The sequence below is a fragment of the Podarcis pityusensis genome (assembly GCF_964106645.2).
Source record: "Podarcis pityusensis genome assembly, chromosome: 6".
Classification (NCBI taxonomy): Eukaryota; Metazoa; Chordata; class Lepidosauria; order Squamata; family Lacertidae; genus Podarcis; species Podarcis pityusensis.
The window spans coordinates 33,121,276-33,142,963 of NC_138030.1; the positions used below are offsets into that span (position 1 = coordinate 33,121,276).

General features: G+C 44.4%; 1 protein-coding gene across 1 annotated transcript; it reads left to right on the plus strand.

Annotated features, from left to right (window-relative positions):
- Positions 1-1,219: 1,219 nt before the first annotated feature.
- TNNT2 (troponin T2, cardiac type) lies at positions 1,220-20,439 on the plus strand. Its single transcript, XM_081009929.1, has 11 exons — positions 1,220-1,288; positions 2,807-2,836; positions 3,568-3,589; positions 5,005-5,065; positions 5,211-5,327; positions 5,797-5,874; positions 6,507-6,617; positions 6,891-7,000; positions 8,667-8,757; positions 11,668-11,708; positions 20,110-20,439. Exons 4-11 carry the CDS (start codon positions 5,012-5,014, stop codon positions 20,156-20,158), a joined length of 651 nt encoding a protein of 216 aa, XP_080866055.1. The 5' UTR covers positions 1,220-1,288; positions 2,807-2,836; positions 3,568-3,589; positions 5,005-5,011; the 3' UTR covers positions 20,159-20,439.
- Positions 20,440-21,688: the final 1,249 nt, after the last annotated feature.

The window sequence follows — 21,688 nt, forward strand, 5'->3', positions numbered from 1 at the left end:
TTCACTTTGCTGCTGCTTGCCAGTGACACGCAGGCAGAATACTTACTGACCTATCGTGCATGGAAATCATAAGCATTTATGTACTGTGTGCATCAGTCAAAGGCCATACCTGTCTGGAGAGCTACAAAAGAGCCCTGGAAATTGTAGTTTTGGAAGGAGGGGCTAGAGATCTCTCCCAGAGAATTATCAGCATCTCCCCAAAATACAGTTTCCAGGATTCTTTGGGGGAAGCCAGGATTATAAAGCAGTCTAAAATCTATATATATTTGTAGTATTGATATTATGTAGCCTATGCAGGTTTATGGCTTATGTTTAAAATCACATGTGGCAAGTGGGCTCATTCCTACTCCCCTCCTCAATGTGTTGGTTTAATACAAAAAACAAATGCCTAGTGCTTATATAATAGCATCATTCAGATTTGGGTACCAGAAGGAAGCCTCTGTGGGTGGCAGTACAATTTCTGATTGACTCCTTTTGCACCATTTATTTCCATATCTGATATTTAAAGTGAGACGTTTCTGAGAGCCACTGTCTTTTAACCCTGGTCACAAAAAATCTAAATGAGATTCCATCATATCCTGTGGCATCAAAATCCATAAGTAAATTGTGTGGGGTGTGTGAAGACATGTTTCATTTCTCCAATTTTACAAGGTGACCCTGAGTTCTGGTATGATGGAAGAACCCTTCCATCAATCCACTTTCTTCACACCAGACATCACCTCATAAGCTTCTATCACATCTCACCTCTTTAGTTATCTGTTTTATAAACTAAAAATCCCCAGATGCTCAGCTTTTCTCTGCAGGGGAACGTGCTGTAAACCTCTGACCATTTTGGTTGCCCTTTCTTCTTTGTTGCTCTGCATTTAATAATATTGCGATGGACCAGGAATGTGGACCTTGACTAATAACCTGCCTCTACATTTGAGGTGTGTATCATGTTGAGGACCGATGAAACTCATCTCAAACCCTACCTCCCACACCAGAAACATCATTGAACATCATTAAATTGAACCACAATGTGTTCAGTTTAAGATGGCAGTCCCAAGTTATCACTTGTCATTTAGCCATGTTCTAGAAATATGCTATCTTTCTTTCCCAACCCCTCTTCTCTGACCAACGTCCCAATGGCTGGAATTCATTACCTCAAGCAGAATGTTGTGTAGGCCAACAATGAAAATTCTCAGATCTGTTGATGTCATCCTGCTGTTTTCTTCCTTAGAACAAGAAGAACAAGAACAAGAACAAGCTGAAGAAGTGAAGGAAGATGAAGATGAACCTAGGGCAGAAGGTATGATGTTCTGGTGAAACATCTCTGGCCAATACAAGCATTGTGATGGAGGGTCCTTTTCAGGTAGAACCCTTCAATGAATAAAAATTCAACAGCATTGTTTTGGTTAAGCTGTGATCTCAGAGCACACTTGTCATGGGGGGGGGGAGTGTAAAAAAGCAAAAGTAGAAAAATTATAGTAAGAATGGGGGATAAAATTAATTCAGTTTGCAAGCAAAGGTGAATTTACACAATCCCCACTGTTTGAAATGCTATGAGAACCAAAACAACACAGGCCTTCAAAATTCACACTTAACCAAATTTTTCACTGTGTTTCTCCAACCAAACAGTGCTTACAGAAATCTATATATTAGAAGAAAGTGTGCATAAAAATGAATATATTCATGAAATTAACATACAAAAAAATGTACTCAACATAGCACTAAGGAGATCTTTCTGTCAGCACAAGCTGTACACTATTTGGGGAGTTCTGACTCCCCAGAGCAGTTTTGGAAGAGTGGGGTGAAAGCCTCTTGGCACTCATTGAATTTGGTTCATTACCTTGGGGGAAATTGCATGCAAAAATGTACAAGCATGTGCTTATTAGGAAAAAGGTACTGGCAGTTTTTAAAGAAATCTGCAAATTGCTGCAGAAATGTGGAGAACTGGATGGGAAAATGAAAAATTGAGAGAATGCAAATTGACAAATCCGCTGCATGCCTAGTGGTTGGCCCCTTGTACGTGGTGTATGTTTCTTGAGTAATAAATCTTCTATAACAATGTTCCATCCCTCTATGAGTCTGCCTGTTTCTCTGCATTCTCCTTAATGCTTTACCAGCATGGGCAGTAAAGGAAAGTTGATGGCACAGGAAGATCATCTGTGTTTGGCAAATGGCCAGCCTTGCACTTGCAGAGACGCCCCCACCCCCAGATACGCTCCCCTTAAAAAAACAAAAACTGTGTGGAGGAACATCACAGCTTTAGCGAATGCCCCCCATGCTTTGGTGACATCAGCAATCATTACATCCTATAAACAAATATTATTATTTTTTCCACTGTGGAAAGGGAAACAAAGCATCTGACACTCTTTACCGATAGTAGTTCTGCTTTCCCCCTCTGACTATAAAGGGAGGGAAACCTGTAACATTTTCAGGGGAAATAATGTATTGGGAAAAGTTTTCCAAAATTGGTACCCCCCCCAACCTATTCCCAGAATTTTACTGATTAAAGCCACCTTCTTTGGTGAGTCCAACTGCTCTGGTGTTCATAACACTGACATCACATCACCATCTGTCCTGTAGCTTCTGGTGTTGTGAAAAATGCAAAAGAGGGGACGCCCCTGTCTCTGATCACCAAATACCAGAATGCCAGCAATGTAAACACTCCCAGCAATGGGTGAATGAACTATGAAGCATGCTGGGAATGCCGTAATCACAGCTTAGAGGAAATAAATGTATCAGGGAGTGTGGGGATTCTAGACACAACTGCGCTGGCCTGGTACATCTCTAATCAAAATTCTTTGCTCTCCTTTTAAAATAGAACAAGAAGAGCAAGCTAAAGAACCAGAAGGTAAATGAAAAGTGTGCACCGTGGTCCAGTATATGTGCTGGGATGCTTGAGTTCAGTTTCTATAAAATTCAACGTAAACTGATCTGATCTGCACTTCCTGGATGAACGTGCAGATGGGGAAGCAGTTATCCTTTGGATTTTGCATCTCTACCAAATTTGCAGTAGTGCTCTCAGCTCAAAGAAATTACCAGAAGGAAATGCATATATTGTGATAAAATGTAAATATACAGATCTTAATGCTGATATATAAAAAAACCAATTCACAAGTGTATGTTAAAATGGGACAGAAGTCATACAATGTCCCATCAAGCAACCGTTACAATTTTGAGAGCATTTCCCCATCATTTTCTTTACTTAAATAAATCAATTTTTAATTTTTTTTGGAAGCAGGTTTGTTGGACAAGTTCACAAAATCCATATCAATCAGCCTGAGAAACTGAGGCAGGAACTAGAAAGGAGAGATCCGCATTCCCCTGCAGTTCAAGAGTTAAGAATGTGCCCTTAACTCTGAAACACACAGAGACATACTAAAAAAATTCTGCCCAAGCCTTTAGTCACATGAAAAAGTACAGGGGGAGATGAGAGATGAGCGGTGGGAGGGTTGGGGAGCAGAAACAACCCATATAAGCCTTAAGGGAGTCAGTAGGCCTGTCTCTTCAATTTATCTACAAAGGGAGCAGGTTAATATTTTTGTTTGGCAACTCTTTAAATCTTCATTTGGTTTCTTGCAGGAGAATCAAAGCCTAGGCCCAAGTAAGTATAAGTAAAGTGGATTTTGATGTTATGGTTAGCAGGCAGTTATTGAGGCAGGAGCAGTTGTATGGAAGGAGGAAAGGAGATGGTGAGTACAAGCACGACTGAAGAAAAATAGAGAGATGTCAATGTTTGACATATATTATTGGCTTCCTAAAAATGCAGTTGATGGCAGATTTGTAACATGGTGCACATTTACCTGGAAGTGAGTCCTGCTGAGCATGGTAAACTGTACTTCCAAATAAACATGCACAGGATTGCACTGTTAAAAAAATCTTTTTAAACAACAGCAACACTGAAATTTCAAAAAAGCAAATGCATGGTCTCTTTGGGTGGTACAAAATTATCTAGATTTTTTTTTTAAAAAAGTTGCCCACAAATGCAGAGACACTGCTAAATGCAGCAGGCAAAGTGATGGGACAGTATCTCAAGAACAACATTCCCATCCCAGCTTGCCCAGTGATGAAGTTATTACAGCTGTTCAGTGACTCGTATAAGTCAAGTCAAGGAAACTTAAGACTACTGTGACAGCTGCGGCCATTGTAAAAAGCTCAGCAACCAGTATGGCATTCCATACGGCGCCCTCCAAGAAGCTATAAATTGTTCCCTCAGCTTGGAACTACGTTCAGTTTGACATCCAGTTTAAATAAAATGTGCAGAGTGAGTTCTAAGACAGGTTAGTGTAAGGTTATCTGCTCCTTCCCAGATTTTCATTGTTAGGAATTGAAGTTTCACCATTTATCATTCTGTAGAGGGTCTTTTCTGATTTGATGGGGCTATCTAGTTATTAGACTACTGGACACATATATGGATATAAGATGCTTAGGGTCCCCCCCCTTTACCTTGCATTTAGTGTCAGGTTGTTGTTTTTAAAATGATTATATCTTCCATTTATGCCATCTATGGACCACTTCCATTTGTCACTGGTTTCTTGGCATATATCTATGATTTGTAATGCATGGGTGCTAGCAGGATACGGCGATAGTTCAGTCGATAGAGAATGAGATTCTTAATCTCAGGGCCATGGTTTGAGCCCCATATTGGGCAGAAGATTCCTGCATTGCAGAGGGTTGGACTAGATGATCCCTGTAGCCCCTTCCAATGCTACAATTATATGATTCTGTGTTTGTCTATATTGTCTTGGCCAGACAATATCTTTCCACTGTGGAAAGGGAAACAAAGCATCTGGCACTCTTTACTGATAGTAGTTCTGCTTTTCCCCTATAAAGGGAGGGAAACCTGTAATATGTAATTTGTAATATCTTGGAACCCAGAGACAGACCTCTTTGAAATCAATGGGATTAAGCATGGATTCATGTAGGAGATCAATAATGTCAGCCAGCCCTGATAAAGAGATGAAACATCAGGTGTTGCTGTACTACTGGCTTACCTCTTTATTTCCCCTCCAATTTCAGGCTCTTTATGCCAAATTTGGTGCCTCCAAAGATCCCTGATGGGGAGAGAGTGGACTTTGATGTGAGTATTAGCCATCATCATCTCATAAAGCTGTCTCTCTCTCTCTCTCTCTCTCTCTCTCTCTCTCTCTCTCTCTCTCTCTCTCTGTGTGTGTGTGTGTGTGTAAAACATACCAAACCCTCATATTGTCTTTTCTGCTTTGCAGGACATTCACCGCAAGAGAATGGAGAAGGATCTGAATGAGCTGCAAACCCTGATTGAGGCCCACTTTGAGAACCGGAAGAAAGAGGAGGAAGAGCTGATATTCCTCAAGGACAGAATAGTATGTCTCTTCCAAAAAGAAGACAGGACTTAAGAGTGTTAATGTTTCATTCAGATCCTAAAGCCACTTGTCAGTGATGCAGAGCCCCAAAGATAGACATCCCACACATATTCTGGGAATGCTTAAAAATGCACATTCACAATATAATTAATGAAATGGCAGGATATTTATTGTCTAGACCCCAAAACTATATTCTGGACTATTTTAAAGCCCCAGTTTTAGAGGCTGATCTAGAAGTATGAGCTAACATGGGTGCAATAGGTAGCTATAATATTATATTTTTTACCATGGGAGGTATCATTTAGATGCTCAGGTGGCAAAATGTCAGGTGTCCAGCATTTTCAATAGTGTTATAGTTTCAGCCTCAACTGTGACTGCCTCAGGCCATGCTGAGTTAAGGAGGGGGGCATTCAGGAGAGTATACCAGGCCCCCTCCCTGAACAGGTGCTGGGCTGATTTCCTCCTATAGGAGCAGCGGCGAGCAGAACGAGCTGAACAGCAACGGATCCGCAGTGAGAGAGAGAAGGAACGTCAGGCCCGCTTCGCTGTGAGTATACTCAAGACATGAAGTCCACAGCAAAAAGTCACTTCAATGCCTTTATGAGTTTTTTTGTTTTTGTTGTTCTGACAAACCCTCATTTATGCATGTGGCAAATTTTCCACTTAGCTGCTCATGTAAGAGTTATACTCAAACAGTAATATGAGCCCATCATCCCTGGTCAACCAGGGGACCCAAAGCTTTGGAATTCAGGGAATCACTGACATAGGCCTTACACATAACAGACCAAAACCAGACTAGAATTGCTCAGTTTATAATGAAAGCACCACTGTTACTTATTTTCCTAAGTGTTCCCTTTCCCCAAGTGCAGAAAAACAAGGAGGAACTGATCTGGAATTGGCTAATGAGCTTGCTTACTAACCGGGATTGGGGAACAGAACTCGTTCTGTCTGATTTGTGTCCATTCAGTCTCCTAAACAAGTTTCTATTTGATGTCCCTGTAGATCAGGGATGTGGAGCCTGTGGACCTCCAGATGCTGTCGTTTGACTCAAACTCCTATCATCCCTGGCTGGGATGATGGTGGCATTTGGAGGCCCACTGGTTAGTCACTCCTGCTGTAGACAGATTCTCTTTAACTATCTGCCATTCTGAAACCTCTCTGCCCTTCTGCCTGTGGCAGGAAGAGAGAGCCCGGAAAGAGGAAGAAGAAAATAGAAAGAGGGCTGAAGAGGATGCCAGGAAGAAGAAGGCTTTCTCCAATATGCTCCATTTTGGAGGCTATCTACAGAAGGTATGATACCTATCTAGCCTGAATGTTCTTCCAGAAACTGAAGCCCACATCTGGGGACAGAATTTTCTGTCTGGGTGTCTACTCACCTACGTGTTGTATGCCAAAATAGCTCAAATAGAGACTGGTAAAGGTTCAATGAGAGTGTATCAGGAGCTTTTTAGTCTTCGTTTTAATCTAGGTGTACTTATATCCTCCGCATTCATAGTCCATGTACCTGTCTGATGAACTGGGCTGATGAACTCTGATGCCACTCAAGAACTGTTTTTTTTTTAGACAGAGAAGAAAAGTGGGAAAAAACAGACAGAGCGGGAGAAGAAGAAAAAGATCCTCAGCGAGCGTCGAAAACCTTTGACCATTGATCACCTGAATGAAGACAAATTGAAGTAAGAAGGGAAGCTGGTTCTGGGGCAGCAGCCAGAGGCTCAGGGACCAGTAGGGACCTATTTCCTTCAAGATGAAGAAATTAGATGAAAACAGTCTTCTACCTGCCACTTTCCCCATAGTTGTGGTTTGTGGTCTCTCAGGGCCAAACTAGACATGACTTTAAATGCGTTCTTTGCCTTTAACATACAGACTTTTTGTTTTTAAATAAAAATAACATCTACTGAGGGGACTGATAATTATTGGGATCAGAACAAGCTTTTCTAGGCTAAAGTACACTGGAGGCACAGTGACCGTAACATAAGACAGCTCCTAAAGCATTGTAAGATTGCCACAATCCTACAGTTATAGCATGCATTGTGTGCTATGCTGTTATCCATATTTGGGGTTAAGTGAACACAATGCAATGCTGGCTTGGCTATTGCTATGGTACTATAGGGTACAGTTAGGGTGCATGTGGCAATGTTCCTCTTGCTTCTTAGTCCATCACTCCTTGGAAATGTTAACTGCCCACAACATGCATTAAATGGTAGCAGAAGGTATTATATCCCACATGGTTACAAGTCAGGAAGCCATAAGGGGCTGTTAAATCGTACTAATGCTTGCTCATCCAATTATCGTGCACTGTTTCCAAATGCTACCTGCATTTGAGTTTAAGCAGACAGAGTCAAATGAAAAGGAGGGAGCCAGAACACTAGAGGGTGCAATAAGCACGTGGAAGCATATTGGAGGTGATGCAGTATGAAACCTCAGGTAGATCAAGGGCTTAACTACATATTACATCAGCTGTGTGACTTGCAGCCACATCCAGGGATTAAAAAAAACCCTACAGGTTGAGCATGATTTCAATCAGAACCATGGTATGTGCATCCCCAGTCAAAAATGCCCTAATTCTCATGCTGCAATAATCAATGGGAAAAAAATCTGCTTATGTGGTTCAGTGATGTACGTTAGTCCTATTCAGGCATTACCACCTAAAGAGGGAACATAGGCAGAGAGAGCCTTCACTGGTACATAAGATTACCCACAGCAGATGTCCATTGTAAGCACATGAAGAGGCAGAGGAGTTGTGTGGGGAGTGGGGCTAATGGTGTATTCCTGCAATCTCTCTACTCATATGCTTCCTTGATGTGGTAATGTTTGAAAAGGGCCACTGCTTCACTTGTGCCCAGATTGATTCACACTTGGCAGAAGACCCAGTTGTGGCAAAAGCATCAGCATAGGTACTTGTTAAGTAGGAATATACTAAATTGTGTGATTTAAATTTAAGCACAAGTTAAAGATAAAGACATAAATGGGTTGAAAGGTTGACAACTGGGACTTTCAATAATTGAGGAAACATTCTGGCTGAAGCTATAAATGTTATGTATACTCATATTCACAGGCTAAAACACACAGACATTTATATTCATATTATGTTTCTCTCTCACACACACATATATCATACATATACCATATGTTCACACTCATGGAGCACATAATAAAGAATATGCACACAATTTTTATGCCTGTGCATGTTCACATGCACAATGTTGCATACCTAAGATTCTCATTCTTATGTTCAGCTCACTTTCCTACTCTGGAAGAACACGCTCACATTGCATGTTCCTATGTGCACATATAAGCACTGGCTACCACATTGATTGATGCTGCATGTTCTTACAACAGGGAAAAGGCAAAGGAACTGTGGCAGAATATCCATGACCTGGAAGCTGAGAAATTTGACTTGCAGGAAAAGTTCAAGAGGCAGAAATATGAGGTGAGTCTGCACATCTCTTGAAATATCTCACCTTTTACAGCCCTGCTTTCTGAAAGGAAGGGCGCTTTTTGCAGCATCCAAAGATTGCTCTCTGAGTAATTTATGAGACATTGTATCAAAAGAGGACAAAAAATACCCATTCATTGAGAGGGAGAGCAATGCTTTCTGACAGCTGCTTCATTTGCCCTCATTTTGTGGCTAAATTTGATTGGCTACATATTGTCACATCATCATCCTTTTGACTATTCAATCCCAATTAGCTAGCATCACTCCTGCCACTGATGCAACAAGTATTGTCCTCATGGTCAATTATCTTCATTTGCTCTGTGGGACGTCATGTTGACATTCCATCATGATACCATCCCATTCAGTACACAATTCCTGATTGGCTGGGATTTCCCACATTTCTGTTATCAGTAAGATGACTCAGTGATTATAAGGAGAAAATGGCTCTGAAGCAGCAGCAGATTGAAGGGGAAGGGGAATATGAACATTTTCATCATGGGAGCTTTTCAGGAAATGTTTCCCCTTCTTTGAAAGTGTTACTTTCACCTTGAAAATTGAAATGGGCAAACATTCAACGCAGTTTTAGTTGATACTTGTCATGCTTTGCCTCCTCTTTTCCTTCTTGCTTAGGAAAACCACAGGTATGTCATTTGATCATACTTGTCTCACTGAACTTCATTTCCCTTTGAAACCTACTTCAGAAATCAGAGCCAAGTGGCTCATTAAATGACTGGAGTCTGGCACTTTTCTGCTTCAAATGGATGTAGCTTTATGGATGAAGTAGCATCAGTCTAGGTCTGTGAAGGTCCTGCCTAGTTTCGCCAGACATTGAAGGACACCCCAAACCACACCATAAGCTGCAATAGACTGTGTCAAAGCCAACCTGGCCCATTTCAATTTGACCAACAAATATTTCTACCCTGAAGACCACATTTGTAAGTGCCTTGTGATCACTCACCTGCCTAGTAGCTTATTGAGTCTAGATAAATAGTGGTGCAGCCGCTTAATTAATCTGCACTAGAACTGGCTTAAATACACCACAGCTCATACTACCTGTCTCTTTCACTAACATCACATTTAAGCTAGGGTCAAGCCTAAAATGCAAATTTTCAAACTTTTGACTTGAAATTCTGAGGGTAAGATAGGGGAATGAAATCGGGGAACATACTGGAAAGGGAAATTGTCTGAAACATTCACCAGTGGTGGGGGCTTCCTGAATGGCAGGGGGAGGTGGCAGCAGTGACATTTTTCTCTTGGGGAGTGGGTGTCTCATTAGTGAGGCTTTTTCCTGGTAGTTGCCATTTGGCTGCTTTCTTTTACCAAAATGCCTCAGACTTAGTTCTGGAGTATTTCTGAATATCCCCTCTTTTTACTACTTCCCCTCCAACAGCTGTCATTTCTTTGAGGGGGGCCAGAAGAATGCTTCATCTAGGGCATTCTCCTTTCAGAGTTTCAGTGATGGGGTTGTGTGGATTTCTGCAAGCCTTGGCATCCCCCAGGCCTGCTGATATCTCCATTTTGTGCATGGATGGTGTCGTTTTGGCAACAGACGATCAGCAACCAAAGGACAAGTTTGCTATTAGTATATAGGATGCACTCGACCTCACCTATAGTTTGGCTTATCGTACTGAGCACTGCTTTCTTAGGATCATTGCCTTCTTTTTGTTAATTTTCCCTTTGCAGGGGCTTTCACATCTATAATAATCTTCTTTCTCTAACCCTAACTAGATTTCCATACTCACTGCACGCTGCGATGAGTTAAGCAAGTAGTAAGTATGGCCTGTCCCCACCCCACTTTGCTAATGGCAGTGCTGTGATGAATGATAAAACGTGTGGAGCTAAGTGTGGCCCAGTGAAGTTCGGTCCATGTCAGCATCTTCTCAAGATCATATTTCATTGTCTTGCATGTTTGCTTAGCTTGCAAAGATTTCTGGGATCAGCCATTTGTCTTTTCAGTCAGATCCTCTGAAAGGGGTAAGTACTTGAAGGCACCTTAGGAACCTTTCTCCTCTGCTTTGGATCCTTACACCAGAAGCTGGAGCTTCTTGGCACCTTAACTGAACAAAAACTCCATTACTAGTTATCCACATGGATTTGCTCTTTGACATGGTATCCCTCTGGCATTATTTTTATTGCATTTATCCTGCTTTGTGAACTTCATGAGCAGAGTACATTTGTGCAGAGAACAACACGTATTGCTCAACGTATAGCAAACTTTAGAGATGCTTTGAAAGAAGCACCGAGTCCAGGAATCGCTACAAATGGCACAGCGTTGCTCCCAAGCACCTACTAACTGTAGAAAAGTGGATATTTCTAGAAGATTCTGTAACTGGTCAAGATCATGATGGGAAAACTTTGAAGAAGCATCCTGAAAAACTCACCTGAAGCCTTCAAGGATGCTGGAGAGCAGCCTTTGTTCTTAGTCCCTCCCAAGGCTATTGTTCTAGAAAAAGAGGTGCCAGAACTCACCACGAATGCCTCCATTCTCTTGTAATGGCAATTGCACCCATCTGAGAGGTGCTGGAACTGGGTTCCAGTGAGTTTCAACTGAAAAGGCGCTGTTCCTTCCACCAACCATGCCAAATTTTATCTCAGCTGCCTGGATTTGTAACACTTCCATTTAGTGTGGAAATAATATTTCACGGCAGAGAAAAACTTCTAAGTATCACATTGGATAGTATGGACAAACAGATCCACTGTCCTTTCTGACTCGTCTTTACCTATGGAAATTCCAACAATTAGAGGGATTCTTTACCCACCACACAGCCCTGATGACTACCGTGTGTGATAAAACCAGCCCATTCTTAGACTTCTTTTCTTGCTGTCTTCACACAGTGGCCCTCCCGATCCCCGCATGGTGAAGTATTGCCATGTAGCTTCACCTCCTGTCTATTTCTCTTGCAGATTAATGTTCTACGGAATCGCATTAGTGATCATCAAAAGGTGTAAGTACTCAGGCCATCTAGTTTCATAGTATCCAGCATTCCCACTAGATCTTTCACAACCCCCCACTTTTATTTTTTCTTTTACAGGTGCACCACTTTCACCCTTCCCTTCTGTAAAATACTTGTTTGGAGCTTTCAGGATTTTGTTTGTGTTTTGCTTCCATTCTTAACTTCCTGCTGTTCCTCATTTCACTTTCATTGTCATTAGTATTTGTCAGCCTTTCTTATTTCAGTTCTTGGCTTCTTTTTGCTCTAGAAAGCCTGCTGCTGTAATAATAGGCTATGCCTTTGTGTTCAAGAATCTAGGATTGAGCACTTCAGGTTATTCACAGGATTGATACTGTTAGATTCCATTTAAGAAACAACAACAACCTTGCTTTATCACCACCTTTTCTTATAGTCCTCATTTCAGCTAGTTGCTGCTTTTTCTGCCTCCCGCCTCCCATTTCACACCCTTTATTTCACCCCTCTCTTGGATAGTTTTATTGCTTTATTGTTGGCGTCCTGCCATGCTTCCTCTGGGCTTCCTCTGCAACTTCTGTTTACGCAGTGTGGCTTTAGAGCGGCCGTAAAGCAATTAGCAAATTAGCAAAGTTACACAGTGGTCGTGTGTCGAAAGAGCGGTAAATCAGTCCCAGACGGCTCTTCAGTCCTAATGTCTCTTTATTGGAACAAAATAGCGTATTTACAATCTCCAACAGCCATCCGTGTTAAGCTGCATCTTCTCTCTCTGCTTGCAGCGTCTTAACAGAATGCTTTCGATTTCCACTCAGCACACAGCATTCCAAGCTGCTTTCGTCACATCCTGGCTTACTTCCCTTGTAAGCCCCACCTCTCAGGCTCGAGGCATAGAAGGTTAACCCTTCACTACACCCAACACCCCCTCTTGTCTCGCGCCTGAGGGGAGAATCGACCCTTGGTCGTCCCAAACCCAGACCTTCGCAAAACTCTCCATGTCTTTGGAAGGAGAGTGGCTTTGTGAACCCATCAGCTAGGTTCTTGGCAGAGGGACAGTACTTCAGCGCAACTAATCCCTCCTGAACACTCTGGCACATATTCTGGAAGCGAATGTCTAGGTGTTTAGTTCTGGCCTTGAACTGACCTGATTCGGCCAAACGAAGGCATGGTTGATTGTCCTCGAAAACACGTATCAGCAGACAATCCACTTCGCAGAGTTCCTGCACTAAGCAAGCATAGAACTCTACTTCTCTGCATACCTCTGAAAGAGCACTGAACTCAGCCTCAGTGGATGAGAGTGTTATAAGACTTTGCTTCTTGGACCTCCATCCAACTACTGAGTTTCCAAACTTCACCACTAGGCCAGACACAGACTTGTGATCTTCAAGATTAGCCCAATCCGAGTCCACATAACAATTCAGTTTGACTTCTCCTTGTGCTGGTAACCTAAGACAAAAGTCTTTGGTTTCCTGCAAATACCTCAGAACTCTCTTGATGCCATTCCAGGCTTGCACACTAGGGTTTGAAGCTTCCCTGCTGAGTAGATTGACAGCAAACGCTATATCGGGTCTGCTCCACTGGGACAAGTACAACAAACTCCCTAGGGCTGACTGAAACACTTCAGCATTTTCGAACGCAGAACGTTCTGCTTGCTGACTGTCCTTCACAAAACTAGTCTCCATAGGACTTCTCACTCCTGCACAATCACTCACCCTGAACTTTTGAAGCAGTTGCTCAATTTTGCCTCTCTGGCTGAACAAGAAGCTTCCATCCTGTGCTCGGTCTACACTTACACCTAGATAAGTTTTGACAGCACCAAGCTGCTTAAGCTTGAACCGTTTACCTAGCTCTCTGGCAAACCTCTCTGCCTGTTCACCTGTCTCTGAGAAGTATAACAAATCATCAACCCAAAGTTGAAGGAATTCTTGTTTTGCACCTGATCATCTCAAATAAAGGCAACTATCAGCAACACTTCTTCTGAAACCTAGCTCTTCTAAGGCTTCATTCAGGCACATGTCCCAGTTTCTGGCAGATTGACATAATCCATAGATGGATTTGTGCAATCTCCACACAACACCCTGTCTCAAGTTCCCAAACCCCGGAGGAGGAATCATGTACAGCTCCTCCTGGAGATCTGAGTTTAGGTAGGCAACATCCACATCAAAGTGGTTTACCTTCCAGCTTCTCTGTGCTGCACAAGCTAAAAGCGTTCTCAGAGTCTCCACCCGTGACGTTGGTGAATACACCTCCGTGAAGTGTATTCCCTTTCTCTGAGTGAATCCTCGAGCAACTAATCTGGCTTTATACTGTGGCTCTCCAGTGTCAGTGGGTTTCAAACAGTAAACCCACCTGCAACTTACTGCCTGCTTTCCCGGTGGCAACTCTGTGAGTGAGAACACACCTAGATCTTTCATGGACTTCATCTCTTTGTCCATTGCCCTGTGCCACTTACCTGCTTCTTCCTCAGGTAAACTCTGAATATCCTCGAAGGATTCAGGTTCACATCTGGCAGACCCTACCCAGACGCCTGAAGCGTCGTACCGATCAGGAGGTCTCCTTGTCCTCGCTGATCTCCTCAGTGTGAATCCTGGTGACCCTGCTGCTTCACTGGGTCCAGCTAAATCATCCTCAACTTCAGTGTCTTCCCCCTCTGACCTGCTGCGCCTCTTGGGCCTTACAGCTGGTCCAGCAGGTGAGGAAGGCTCACTCTTTGGCTCAAACTTGACACTTGCCTGAGGAGGTGTTCTAGGTTTCTCCCTCTGAGGGATCCTGAGCTGTCCCTGCCTTGGACTCTGTCCCTGTGGTGGACCTTGTTGCTCTGGACCATGGTCCCCAGCAACGAGTTCCTCTTCCTCCTCAACGTCTGAGTCATAGAACAACTGTGGAATCACGTCTGGATTAGCGTGCAGACGTTTCCACCCGGCTTGCTCACAGAACTCAGCACTATTGCTGATAACCAACCTTGACTGGTTTCCACTTGGGTACGCAAACCGCCATGCCTTTGAGCCAGGCTCATACCCTACAAAGATCATTCTTTTAGATCTTGGCTCACCTTTCTTGCGTAGAGCCTTTGGAATAAGCACCCAGGCCTCACAACCAAACACACGAAGGTAGTGTACCTTAGGCTTCTTTCCATGCAGTAAGAAATAAGGTGTATTTCCTACACTAGTTGTACACTCTATTCTGCGTATGAACCACAAATCTCCAGGCCTCAGACCAATATTTCTGGGGTAGCCCTGCGTCCCACAGGATCGCAGACACAGCTTCCTCCACCGTCCTGGTCTTTCTCTCTGCTAGCCCATTCTGTTGCGGAGAGTAAGGAGCGGACAGTCTGTGGCTAATCCCCTTCTCCCTGAAGAAATCCTGTAAAGCAGAACCAGTGAACTCAGCACCTCTGTCACTTTGAAAGCCACACACTTTGGTGGAAAAGGTTACCTCAACTGCGGTGATCCAATCCCTGATCATTTTAGCCGCCTCCCCTTTCTTTCTAAGAGAAAAGGTCCAAGCAGACCTCGAAAAATCATCAACCAGAAGCAGAGAATACTGATTCCCCCCAGTGACTCAACTGACATGGGGCCACACAAATCTGCATGAATTAATTCAAAGGGTTGTGTGGTCTGTCTCTCTGACTTTGGATAGGAGCATGTCACAATTTTCGCCTTTTTACATGCATTGCAATCTAAAAATTTGTCACAAGTATTAAATTTGCACCCTTGTGTCAGTTCTGCTGCTTTCTTAAGATACCCCCAATTCAGATGGGCGAAGCGTCTGTGCCAAATATGCGAACAACCATGGTGGGGCGCCACATTCACACATTGCCCCTTTGCATCTTCGGTGTCATCCTCTTCTGTAGAAAAAGGCACATTTACAACAAACAAATTGCCTTTAGACTGCACTGTGTACACGTGTTTCCCATCCTTGGAAAACTCACATTTGGTACCTGCAAAAGACACATGAAAACCATCAGCAAGTAAATCATGCACACTTAACAAACAGTTAGTTAAACCGGGCACTGCATAAGCTTTGACTTCATGCTTAAGAAAAGGACAGAAGAAAAAGCCTGTCTCTGTTAGTCTTCTTCTACTTCCATCCGCGATCGTCACAAACCTATCAGTTTTTACTGTCCTGCAGTTTCTTAAAAGACCACTAGATGGCACTAGCGTGTTTGTCGCTCCAGAGTCGATGATGACAGTAAGAAAGTCTTGTTGTTGACATTCCTGGGTCGCCAAGGCAACAATCTCCTCGCTAACCCCCTCCTTGGGGCCTCTGCAGATGTCCTCTCTGGTTGTCACGGCAACAGACTCCCCCCGGCAGGGAGACTTGCCCACGACCTTCACAGCTTCCGTAGATGCAACTCTCTCAGTTGCCTTGGAAATCGAACTTCTCCCAGCGTTCTCACGCAGCTCCTCCTGATAGCCGCCTGCTATCAGCAAAGTTCCCAGCTGCGCGACCTTGAAGCCTCCAGCTGAATTCAGCTTCGCACGGCTAGGCTCCAGTTCACGATGTAAACAACTCTTGGCAGCTTTTGGAGAAAGAGGTGTCTCTGAGCTTTCACTGCTCACTGCCCCCCCACTACTCACGGGGCCTCCAGGACGTTTTCCTGCACCCCCTCTGATGGGTAAGGGGCTCCCAACTCTTGGCCTCTCTCCAGGCTCCTCACACAGAAACGTTGCAGCATCCATACAGCTCCCAGGCTCAGCAAAAGCACCAGCAGCATTGCCAGCAACTGCAACAGCAACAGTCCCTTCGCCCCCCCCATGGGGGCTCCCAGCTCCTCCCAGCTGTGTATTGGCTCTCAAGAATGTGGCAGGCGCCATCTTGCCTCTCCATTTCAGATGCAGCCATGTCTCGGCCCTTGCTTCCCACCCCAGCTTCACAAGCCTTTCGGAGTGATTGCCAAGCGGCCTCTGGCCTTCTTGCACCCAGGACAACTGGCACTAGATGAGCACCCACATTTTCTGCCAAAAAAGCAAGCACACGCTTTTCCACTTCACTTTGCTCTGCAGCCTTTTCAGCCTCTGCTTTCCCAGCTGCATGCTGTGGGGGCTGGACTACGTCCCAGAGCTGCTCCCCCACCAGCAAGAGTTCCACTTCAAAGCTCCACTGTAACCAATTTTGGTTATTCAGTTTCTGACATGGCAGTTTAAACTCAAAGCCATGTCCTTGGGGCTGAGCCATTCTTTCCCCCTCCCTTCTGTGGCGTTCACAGTACTCACTCATTTCTGCCAACTGGGTGTTCCGGAAAGACCTGGCATCGCAGCTCCCTTGCTCCGTCAGCCTACTCCGATCTGCCCTTTGAAGTCTTGGCAGTCGATCAAACTGACGTCCAGTAACTAAAGCTTCAAAGCCCTTTCTCACACGCTTCGCGTTGACCAGCCATAACCTCTTGGATAGTTTTATTGCTTTATTGTTAGCGTCCTGCCACGCTTCCTCTGGGCGTCTCTGCAACTTCTGTTTACGCAGTGTGGCTTTAGAGCGGCCGTAAAGCAATTAGCAAATTAGCAAAGTTACACAGCGGTCGTGTGTCGAAAGAGCAGTAAATCAGTCCCAGACGGCTCTTCAGTCCTAATGTCTCTTTATTGGAACAAAATAGCGTATTTACAATCTCCAACAGCCATCCGTGTTAAGCTGCATCTTCTCTCTCTGCTTGCAGCGTCTTAACAGAATGCTTTCGATTTCCACTCAGCACACAGCATTCCAAGCTGCTTTCGTCACATCCTGGCTTACTTCCCTTGTAAGCCCCACCTCTCAGGCTCGAGGCATAGAAGGTTAACCCTTCACTACACCCAACACCCTCCTTGTTGCTTGATTCTGTCATTTCATTCTCACCACTTTTTACCCCTTTCCCTTCCAATCCACCTTTCAGACCAGAGTCACATCCACATCATACATTTAAAACAAAAGACCAAAATATCAAGAGGGCACCAGGTTGGGTGAGGCTGATCTAGACCATGTCAGGCTCACTTCAGGCTTGGAACCAACATGCACAGGGTCTTCATTGGCCACCAGGCACTTGGATGTCTATAGAAAGAGACCCTCATTGGTGTTCAGGGAGCTTAGCACGCTTTGCTAACTGTGCCATACTTTGTCAGGGCAGATTCATACCATACATTTAAATTACATCCAGCACATGACTTCCCCCAAAGGATCCTGGGACCTGTAGTTGCTTAAGGGTGCTGGGAATTGTAGCTGTGCCTTAGATGTACGGTGTGTTGCATATGTGCTTTTCTCCATTTGCTTCTTTCACCTAAAGTTATTTCCTGGTTTTCTGTTTCAGCCACATTTCTCACCAGGCACCTCCAATTTATTTATTCCCTTGCATGCCTTTTGCACACCTGCTTCGTTATTTTGTTCTGATCTCTGAACTCCATCACTTACTCACCACTTTGGGTCATCATTTTATTCACTCCTTCACAGCATTTCCCCTTCTAAGGATATGTCCATGAACACCGTTTAGGAAATAGTTTGTCATAGTGCAGTAGCTGAGCTGTCCATTTACCATCATCCGCTTATTGAGAGCTGGGGCATTCATCCTCTTTCCTTACATCAGCTCATCTCCTTTCAGCATGTATGAATCTGACTTCTCTGTCTGTAAAAATTATTGGGGACCTCTATTGGATTGTTCGGTGCAGTCACCCATTTCCCTCCATGCTTCATGTCTCCATGACTCCATGGTTCACAGATGGAGAGCAGAGGCCAGGAGAGGCTTGGTGTCCTGTGCATAGCTGATGGCAGAGTAGGAAATGAATCATCACCTGCAGTCTTGACAGCAATGCTGATCAACATGGAGCAGTCTTCTTCCACTTTACATGAACGTAGCCATCTTTCAGAGTGGCTGTGCAGGCAAAATTGTCAGAAGATTCATCTTTCTAATCCACTTGTCCAGAAACAAATGGCAGCCTGCATTAGGAATGCCTCCTTCTCTAGCAACCTTTTAGGTGCACCAAACTGGTTAGTCAAGAATGTTACCTGCTTCTCACACCATATTTCTTCTTTTATTCCCTCCTAACCTGCTTCAGGAAAGGGTGAGTAGCATGCTGCGTCCTTTATGGTGTGCTGTGGTGGCTTGCAGTGCATGTAATGAAGGCAAATAACTTTATGTTCCAAATTAGGCCCTGGATTTCTGTATCAGGGATAGTTTACCGGTAGTTGGATATGTGTTACTTTAAGCAGCTGGATAGGGACACTTGCTTCAGTACCTGGGAGTTAGATATATCAAAGTGCAGTCATGCTAAATGTTATGCTAAATGTTAGCAATTACAGTGGTACCTTGGGTTAAGAACTTAATTCGTTCCGGAGGCCTGTTCTTAACCTGAAACTGTTCTTAACCTGAGGTACCACTTTAGCTAATGGGGCTTCCTGCTGCCGCCGTGTGGCCGCATGATTTCTGTTCTCAAGCTGAAGCAAAGTTCTTAATCAGAGGTACTATTTCTGGGTTAGCGGAGTCTGTAACCTGAAGCATCTGTAACCTGAAGCATCTGTAACCCAAGGTACCACTGTATGCGCGCGCGCGCGCACACACACACACACACACACACACATATGTAGAGAGAGAGAGTGTCTGTATGTATACCCCTCAATATTTTTGAAATCCAGGTCTCGGATTATCTTTACACCTTGCCCTTTTCAGTGTGCACATAAGATTGAGTGTCCAATTTACAGACCAGCAGGGCCAACAGGGAAGATGGGAGGTGTATAGGCCAATCACATCTGAAGAGCATCTCGCTGGCTATCCCTTCTATATAGTGAGAAACATCCCTCTGCACCTTATCTCTTAGGGCACATGCCAAGCTTATATCTTAAGGTGAATACCTCTACTGATGTTGGGGTTCTGATGTCAGGAAGGCAAATGGCACAGAGGCTTCCACAACAGAAGTAGGGGACTTATGAGGCCAGAACTTCCTCTCCAAGGCCACTCTTTCCACCCAGAGGGAGGAAGATCCAAAACATTCTGTGGCCTGTAGGATGTAGTCTTGTGCTGGCCACAGGTTCCCCATCCTTACTGTAGAAGAATTCTCAAGCCCTTACCTGCTTCCAGAATACAATTCTCAGGGTTGCTTGGAGACAAAGAACCAGTTCTGCCCAAGCTTTAAGTCTGAGAAACAGATATACTTGTAAAGGCACAAGGTACCTGTAAAGTTCGTTCAGGATTCCACAACTTGGGCTCCCAGCTCACTGCTTAGTGTGTATAAACAGCAACTTTGCATGAGTTATGCTCACATTGCGTTTTCTTCATGTGGACTGCACATGCCATGTGGACACCAAGTTGGGATCTGTGTGGATGCCACTGAATGAGTGACCCACAAATATCCCTGCGCAATAAGTACCCCACAGTGCTGTTTGACTGTAAAAGTGGACACTTCCCTTCTCCCTCGCCTCTGCCTTTTGCTTTGACCTCACTGATGCCTGAAATACCTCATTTGCTTCTCTGCTTCTCCAACAGCTCAAAGGCCGCCCGTGGGAAGCCTGTGGTTGGTGGCCGGTGGAAGTGAGACATGGTTTGTGTCCAGCCTGCAGAGACAGCAGAGCAGGATACTTCTGCGTGGGTCAGCCTTTGATCCAACATCCCAACCCATGTGGTCCAAAGGAAAGCACCAACTTGTCCAGATTATTCAGAACAAGCCACCTTCCAATGGCTTCACTCTGTAGAATGACTGTAGGTGTGTGTGCAGCACTGTCATGGCATGGAACAAACATGCTGCTGTGTGAAAAAATGACTGTGTCACCAAAGTTAAGCATACTGTGTCTGTAAATAAAGCAAATAATGCAGCAATACCCACTTTATTTCCCTGATTGCTTACAACCCATCAAGGGAAGGTATATAAACCAGCAGGGGGGTGGGGTCTCCTATTGTCACTGCTGCTTCGTAGGGCCCAGACCAGTGAACTGCTGCCTAGAGGCTGGAAGCATTTGTGTATCAGAAACACCATGGAAGCTGTTGTGTTTCTCTTGCCAGTAAAGAGTTAACGATCAGACGTGTGCCTTAGTTATCTGGGACAGGCTCATGACATTTTCACATATACTGCTGGCAAGCCAGCACAAGTCCTGCAATACTCTATGCAAATGCCCTCGTTTTGCAACCCTATAGACAGTTTAGTGTGAGAGGTTTTGAGGGGTGGGGTGATAGAGAGAGATTTATCTCTGCCGAAACATACTCTGAAGCAGGCCTAGTCAACATGGTGTCTTCCAGCTGGTCTTGGAGTTCAGCTGCCATCTTCCCTAACCATTGCCCACACTTGTAGCGGCATCCAAGAGATGCAGTCCGACATAGAAGGAAGAGTTTGGATTTGATATCCCACTTTTATCACTACCCTAAGGAGTCTCAAAGCGGCTAACAATCTCCTTTTCCCTTCCTCCCCCACAACAAACACTCCGTGAGGTGAGTGGGGCTGAGAGACTTCAGAAAAGTGTGACTAGCCCAAGGTCACCTAGCAGCTGCATGTGGAGGAGCAGGGACGCAAACCCGGTTCACCAGATTACGAGTCTACCGCTCTTAACCACTACACCACACTGGCTCTCCCTTGGTTTCAAAGAAGCATGTGGTTCTAATGCAGCGGGAGGAATTACTGAAGATTTGTGAGTGAAATACCAAGGGAATTTGCAGGAAGCAGATTTGTCAGGCAGAAGCTCTGCTGTCAGGCACTAGTCATTCTGAATGAAGCAGGCAAAGATTAGCATAGATACCAGCAGCTGTTCTCCCGCTATTGCCTCCCTAGCCAAACCAAAACTATTGAAAAGTCCACTGCAGTATATTTCCCTTTGATTGACACAAGGTGGCACCCTGGCCTCTGTCTCTGACTTCACCTTGCCAGTGATCACACCCTGCTTTTTAACAGCCACGCCAAGCTCATGGTATTGTTTGAGCCAGAGACACGCCTGCCAGTTTTTGTTTCCTCACTCTGTCCACCACTAGCGTAGCTGAATCAGGCACCTGAGTCAGCAAGTGGTGAAGCGGAGAGCACAAGCCTCAAGAGCTTGTTCAACACCCATCACCCCCAAAGGCTTCTATTCTACCTTCCTGA

What these genes read in the sequence shown, in the direction of transcription:
- TNNT2 (XM_081009929.1), top strand. Translation starts at nt 5,012, where the DNA reads ATGCCAAATTTGGTGCCTCCAAAGATCCCTGATGGGGAGAGAGTGGAC. An exon ending in TATTCCTCAAGGACAGAATA is followed by an intron (nt 5,328 to 5,796) that starts GTATGTCTCTTC and finishes TTCCTCCTATAG; the next exon opens with GAGCAGCGGCGAGCAGAACG. An exon ending in TTGGAGGCTATCTACAGAAG is followed by an intron (nt 6,618 to 6,890) that starts GTATGATACCTA and finishes TTTTTTTTTTAG; the next exon opens with ACAGAGAAGAAAAGTGGGAA.